Source organism: Colobus angolensis, unplaced genomic scaffold (assembly GCF_000951035.1).
Source record: "Colobus angolensis palliatus isolate OR3802 unplaced genomic scaffold, Cang.pa_1.0 Scaffold270, whole genome shotgun sequence".
Taxonomy (NCBI): Eukaryota; Metazoa; Chordata; class Mammalia; order Primates; family Cercopithecidae; genus Colobus; species Colobus angolensis.
The window spans coordinates 483559-490933 of NW_012115933.1; the positions used below are offsets into that span (position 1 = coordinate 483559).

Genomic DNA, 7375 nt, shown 5'->3' on the forward strand with positions numbered 1-7375 from the left:
CGTGAACCCAGGGGGCAGAGTTTGCAGTGAGCTGAGACTGTGACAGAAACTCCATCTCAAAAAAGAAAAAAAAAAAAGAAGTTGCCACTAGCTGGCCGAGTGCGGTGGCTCACGCCTTTAATCCCAGCACTTTGGCAGCATTTTGGGAGGCGAGGTCAGGAGTTCGAGACCAGCCTGGCCAACATGGCAACACCCCATCTCTACTAAAAATACAAAAATTAGCCGGGTGTGGTGGTGCATGCCTGCAGTCCCAGTTACTCGGGAGGCTGAGGCAGAAGAAATGCCTGAATCCGGGAGGCAGAGGTTGCAGTGAGCCGAAATTGCACCACTGCATTCCAGCCTAGGTGACAGAGTGAGACCTTGCCTCAAAAAAAAAAAAAAAAAGAAGTTACCTCTAGTTTAAAAACTCTGAAAGATTAAGTGGTATAAACTGAACATACCATTCATGTTACAATTAAAATAGTCTTCACTTTGACGGTTTAGACAACACAAACACCACTGGAATTGAAGCTCCATAGGGGCATTTTTGTTATGTTCAATTCACCACTATATACCAAGGGCCTAGAATGGTACTGGGCATATGAAGACATTCAGTATTTGTTAAATAAATTCAATAAGTGTAAATGTTTAATAATTGATTCATTGTAAAATAACATAGCTTTTTTTTTTTTTAAAGACAGGGTCTTGCTCTGTTACCTGGGCTGGAGTACCCAGCAGCACAAACACAGCTCACTGCAGCCACAACCCCCAAGGAATCCTTCCACCTCAGCTTCCTGAATATTTGGAATCATAGGCATGTGCCACCACGCCTAGCCTAATTTTTAAATTTTTTGTAGAGACTGAGTCTTGCCATCTTGCCCATGCTGGTCTCCAACTCCTGGGCTCAAGCAATCCTCTCATCTCGGCCTCCCTAAGTGCTGGGATTACAGGCATGAGCCACTGTGCCTGCCCTAAATAAAATACATAACTTAACCTAAAAGCAACAGAACAATATGTAACACACATTTCCCTAGTCTTCACAAAGATAAAACCTGCATTCAAGAAGCAAACAGTTATCTGAGCTAAATTCTGTCCCTCAAAAATTGCCACCAAAAACCAGGTTGGGGAGAAGTCAAATTCATGAAAAGAAATCTGGGTCCTAATAGGCTGACATATTTTAGTCTTTTGGCCCTGTTGGTATCCCTCAAGTGAACCATGTTGAGTATCTTTGTGTTCAACTTGCAGTAGGGCCAGCCCAGATGAAGAAAACTTTAAAGTAGATGGGGGAAAAACGGCCAAACTGGTTTACATTAGTCTTAAGTGCCTTCTATTGGGCTAACACAGAGTGTTTTGTTGTTTTATAGAGATGTATGTTTTCATTTGCTGTAGCCCTGTGAAGTAGGGCTCCCATTTTATAAATGATCATATACATAGTGTCAGAATCTGAATTCAAAGTCACATAGCTAGTAAGTGGCAAAATTTGAATTTCATGCTTTCTATCTCTGAGCCCAAGCTTTACTCACTATACCATATTATCTCTCATCTTGAAAGATATCACTGCCTTAGGACTTAGGGCAGTAGGTTTCAGCCATATCTGAAACATTTAAAAAGCTTTAAAATATAGATGCCCAGGCTCTACCCTACAGAAATTTTTGATCTTACTGGTCTTAGACAGGATCCAGTATCCATGCATATTTTGAAATGTTCCCCAGGTAATTCTAACATGCAAACAGGTTGCCAACTATTAATCTAGACAATAAAGGTCTATGAAAGTCATGTTAAAAATCCACTTTAAGATATGTCAAAAGAGTACAAAGACGAAAGTAAGCCAGTGTCATAGTCACCTATTTCAGTAAATGGCAGCCAGAATCTTCACATTTCTGTTGAGAAGCTTTAAATGCCTCACTAGCCTTTTTTTTTTTTTGAGATGGAGTTTTGCTCTGTCACCCAGGCTGGAGTGCAATGGTGGGATTTCAGCTCACTGCAACCTCTGTCTCCCAGGTTCAAGCAATTCTCATGCCTCAGCCTCCTGTTGGAACTACAGGCCCACTCCACTATGCCGGCCTAATTTTTTTTTTTTCCCGTAGAGACAGGGTTTTCACCATGTTGGCTAGGCTGGTCTCGAACGCCTGACCTCAAGTAATCTGCCTGCCTTGGCTTCCCAAAGTGCTGGGATTGCAGGGGTAAGCCACTGTGCCCAGCCTCATTCTTTGGCTTCTTACTTTTATGGAAATCTCCAGAGAGCATATGAAAAGCCAGGTCAGCTTTTGGACATAAGAACTTTTCTAGGCCGGGCACGATAGCTCACGCTTGACGACACAGCACTTTGGGAGGCTAGGCGGGAGGATCACTTGGATCACTTGAGCCCAGGAGTTTGAGAACAGCAGGGGCAACATGGCAAAACTCCGGCTTTATAAAAATACAAAAAATTGCCGGGCGTGGTGGCTCACGCCTGTAATCCCAGCACTTTGGGAGGCCGAGGCGGGCAGATCACAAGTTCAGGAGATCGAGACCATGGTGAAACCCCGTCTCTCCTAAAAATACAAAAAATTAGCCGGGCACGGTGGCAGGCTCCTGCAGTCCCAGCTACTCAGGAGGCTGAGGCAGGAGAATGGCATGAACCCGGGAGGCGGAGCTTGCAGTGAGTGAAGATAGCCCCAGCCTGGGCGACAGGGCGGGACTTCGTCTCAAAAAAAAAAAAAAAAAATTAGCTGGGTATGGTGGTATATGCTGTGGTCCCAGCTACTAGGGAGGCTGAGGTAGGAGGATCACCTGAGCCCGGGAGGCAGGGGTTGCAGTGAGCTGAGATCAGACCACTGCCACTGACACTGCATGCCAGTCTGGGCAACAGAGACCCTGTCTCAAAAAAAGAAGAAAAAAAGCCACTATGTAAAAATGAAAGGAGGCCCTCAGAGGAAAAAATTAATTACAAAATACCCTGCATCAAAACAGGGTCTCAACAGAACAGAACTGGCAGCGGCAGGTAGTCTCCTCTGGGCATATTTTAATTTGCCAATTTACAATGAAAGGAAAACCTGGTAAATTATCAGACCCCTAGACAACTGGGGAAACTGACAAATAAGTTTGTGCGTCAGTTCATACAGCAAATACTTACTGATTACCTACTGAGTACCAGGCTCTGTTCTGGGATTCAAGATAAATAGTGAGTAAGTTTCTGCCTTCCAAGAGCTTATAAACCACACACATATATAAAAGGGTAGTCAATACAATTGTCAGAATGTTGACCTGAAACAGGGCTGGATGAATCACCAGTTATCTCAACTGAAAAAAATTAGTGACATAATTTCTATCAACTGAGATGGCTCAAAATTCTAAGCTCCAAGAAAATGTCTGTCACTCTGGAAGGATGTGTACACTTGGGTCACTTGTGTTCTGGGTATGGCAGACCCAAACAGCATTTAACTGGGTATGAACTCAAGGGAGGGCCTTCATTTAACACCTTACAGTTGGAATTTTACTGGGTACAAAGAGTTGGTACCACCTGCTGAAATGGGTGGCAAGTGATGTCTGCTGAGAATTGTAAGCAACCACAAACATCATGAATTAGCTTGTACAACTTGCTATGCCAGAAAGTAAGACTTGGCTGGGGGGAAAATGTGGATCTAGAGTCTCCAAAAACTCATGGTAGAACCCACGGACTAGAATTTCAACAGCAGAGGGCGGTGCACCCGACCTCACAAAGAGTTTTACAGACTGGGGCTCCCCAAGAATGGGCAACTGGACTCTTGCACGAGCTGAAACGTTTTCAATGAACCCAACGATCGCCAAGTACACTAAGTGTTCAGCACTGGACTCATCTGGCTGTTTTCCGTAACCTCTACTTTAGTCTGACCGTTAAAGCTCCCTTGCGGATACTCTGACCTTACAGTTCGGAGGTGGGGACGGGATGGGGCGGGGGAGGGGTGTGGGGGGGCGGTGCGGGCTCAGGGAAAGGGGAGAGAACGAAATCAGCCTATCAGGCTTTCTAAAAGAATGTTTATGATTGGTTCTCAGACAGAGACTTAAAATTGTAAGGGGGTCATTCCCCTGAAAGATAACCCGGTTCTTCTTGCCAGTGACATCGCTGACACTTTACAAGTTGGGGAGGGAGGAAGGGGAAGGGGAAGAGGGTAAGGAAAACTAATTTTGTGGATTAACATGAGTCCCTCTCACGTCAAAACGGGGTTCCAAAGAAACCAGACGCCACTCCTTAGCTAAGTTTCACCCAAAGTCTACGACCCAGGCCGCTCGTTCTGTCCTCCCCCAGGTCTAGACTCCAAACTTTCTGCCCCTCTCACGGCCCCCTGGCCGTGGAACTCCTCCCGGCACGCCGGGTTCTGCTCACCAAGAGCCTCGAGGGCGGGCGCGGGCAGGGCCAGAGCGAGGGTCGGCGGCTCCCGGTCCCCCCCAACAGCTGCCCGTACCTGTCCAGCATCTGCTGTAAGGCTTGGTCCGGCATCTTCCGCGGAGCCGGCGCACTCGGCCCTCCCCAGTGGACCCGCTCAAGGCCAGGCCCAGGGACAATAGCACTGAGAGACGGCGGAGTAGGCCGCAGTCCGGCGGCAGCCGCGAACCCGTCACCCAGCTTCCCGGGGCAGCTGCGCTAGCCTGGCGGCGGCGGTGCGGGGCCTGCGGGCGTCCGGTGGAGGCGGCGGAGAACGAGGAGGAGGAGCCTGAGGCGGGGAGGCGGCGATCGCGGCCCAGGTTCCTGTCCGTCGGCCCGAGGTTCCGGTCCATGGACCGCGGGCGCCGAGTTGCTGCCGGCGGAGGAGCTACCTTTGTGAGGTAAGAGTCGCCGCCTCCGTGCGCGCCGGGGTTACGGCGCAGGGCGGCCCAAAGCAGCCTGGGAGATGTAGTCCTCGGACCGTCCCCGCTTAGAGGCTGCACAGCCTGCCCGGACCAACGCCTCCGCGCCCGCCGCCGTCCGGCCGGCGCCCTCCCGTTTCCTTCCTCCAGGGGCAAAAAATGTCTTTCGGGCCGCTTTCCAGGAAGCAGCAGGATGCGCCGCTCCACTGTCAGTAGCAACAAGGTCAGCCCTCCCTGCCTGTTTCTTTTTGCCTCCGCTCTTGCCCTCAGGTGGGACCGAGCCAGGTGAGGTGAGGGGGCTGAAGGGCCATTTCTCATCAGGGTCCCCAGCCCCGGCCGTGGCGTCAGGGCGGGCAGTGGCGGCAGTGGGGGTGGCAGTAACTCCTTCCGAAGCGCTGCAGCCAGCCTCTCCTGCGGCAGAGCCCATTTTGGGGGAATTATACCACCCCCGCAAGGGGTCGGCTGCTTTGGTGCGTGAGGTTTTTCTTGAGGGGGCGGGCAAGTCGGGACTGCCTGGACCAGACGGCTTCCACCCGAGTCTCTCAGTGTGTGTTTGGGGCTGGGGAGTGGGGGGGAAGGAAAGATGATTCTCTCCCTCTCCAGGAACCTTCTCAAATGTGCTTGGGTTTTCCAGGGCTCGCCGACAGTCTCCAAATGGAACACGTTGGTGAATAAACAGCTCTTGCTTACTCAGCTGTGGGTTGTCAGGGATGTTTGTTTCTCTCTCTGCTGCTGGTCACTGTTAACCGTTTGTAGTCGCGTTGACACCTTAAAGCAGGTGGATTGGGAGTGGCAGGGGTGAGGGGGAATGAAAAAGGAGAAATCATCAATCACTCCTTGGGTCAGCTTCTGACGTTCGAGGGATAGCTTTGGCGGGAGGAAAGAGCTGTTGGCTCAAACGAATGCGTTTTTTGGACGACCTGTGGCATTTTCTCTAGGGTTGTGATTGGTAGGACGCTGGTAGTTTTCCCTTGATTATGTCTAATTTCTGCTGCAAGATGTTTGATGTTTTTAAAAATGAAAATGTGTTTTTAAAGCTCTTTTTAAATGTAGAGTTTTACAATCAACTTTTCATTATCTGTTCAAAATTTACAAAGTATATTTGAACTAGAGTGTTCATTGCTGGGAAAAACAAACCCCCAGAAATGTGACCAGAAATTTACTTGGCCTCCAATTTTTGAAATATGCTTTTGAGAAACAGCACCCCCCCACCACACACACACACACACGCCTCCTAGGGAAAGAAAATGAGTAATCCGGATGTCTAATATTGTATATATTTGCATTATATATTACGTAATATATACATACGATATTATATGATATATAATATATATATATTTTTGTAGAGACGTGGTTTCGCCTTGTCGCCTTCTTGCCCAGGCTGGTCTTGGAACGCCTGGGCTCAAGCGATCCACCCGCATCAGTCTCCCAAAGTGTTGGGATTACAGGCGTGAGTCACCGCATGTGGCCAGTGTCTAATATTTTATTTAATTAATTTATTTTGAGAGTCTTGCTCTGTTGCCCAGGCTGGAGTGCAGTGGTGCTATCTTGGCTCACTGCAAGCTCCGCCTCCTGGGTTCAAGGGATCCTTCTGCCTCAGCTTCCCAAGTAGCTGGGACTACAGGTGTGTGCCACCACACTCAGCTAATTTTTGTATTTTTTAGTAGAGACAGGGTTTCACTATATGTTGTCCAGGCTGGTCTCGAACTCCTGACCTCGGGTGATCAGCCCGTCTCGCTCTCCCAAAGTGCTGGGATTACAGGCGTGAGCCACTGCGCCCAGCCTATTTTATTTTTTGAGACGGAGTCTCGCTGTGTTGCTCAGGCTGGAGTGCAGTGGCACCATCTTGGCTCACTGCAATCTCCGCTTCCGGGTTCAAGTGATTCTCGTGCCCCAGCCTCTGGAGTAGCTGGGAATACAGGCTTGTACCACCCTGCCCGGCTAACTTTTGTATTTTTGTCAGAGACGGGATTTTACCAGGCTGACCAGGCTGATCTTGAACTCCTGATCTCAGGTGATCTGCCTGCCTCGGCTTCCCATTGGGCTGGGATCATAGATGTGAGCCACCATGCCCAGCCCAGTGTCTTAACATTTTCAATTATTATTTTTTGCTCCTTGTGCTGTGTCAGTATAACCTTATTGTGTACTTATTTCTTAAGCAGTTGTCAGCCATAGGAGTTGGATACATACTTTCTGCTTAAAACAGAATTTTATCCCAGCATATGGATAAGTACACTAGTACAAACTCCGAGACTCTAAGATCTTACCCAATGTTAGAATTTCTATTTCAACTGAAATTGGAAAATATGATACATTTTGTTGATAGCAAAGACATGTGTAAATTGACTTTATTATACCAACAAATGGATTTTATGTTTGCATTTTTATGAAAAGTCAGCTTCCTGGCTGTGTTAAAAACCTTTTGAAGTAAAAAAAAATATCCTATTACTGGTCTAAAGAGTGATTAGCATGTGACCCAGTAATTCCACTTATAGGTATTTTTAAGAGAAATGAAGACATGTATCTACACAAAATCTTGTTTGTGAATGTTTATAGCAGCATTATTCTGTTTTTTTTTTTTTGTTTT

At 47.8% G+C, this 7375-nt stretch overlaps 1 protein-coding gene across 1 annotated transcript in view; it reads right to left on the reverse strand.

The window, feature by feature from the left end:
- The window catches only part of MARCH5 (membrane-associated ring finger (C3HC4) 5), a 60583-nt gene extending 55518 nt beyond the window's left edge, over positions 1 to 5065 (reverse strand). The window contains exon 1 of the mRNA XM_011947843.1: positions 4404 to 5065. Coding sequence (XP_011803233.1) covers positions 4404 to 4438 — 35 coding nt within the window. The 5' untranslated portion in view covers positions 4439 to 5065. The remainder of the gene's footprint in view (positions 1 to 4403) is intronic.
- Between the last annotated feature and the right edge of the window lie 2310 nt (positions 5066 to 7375).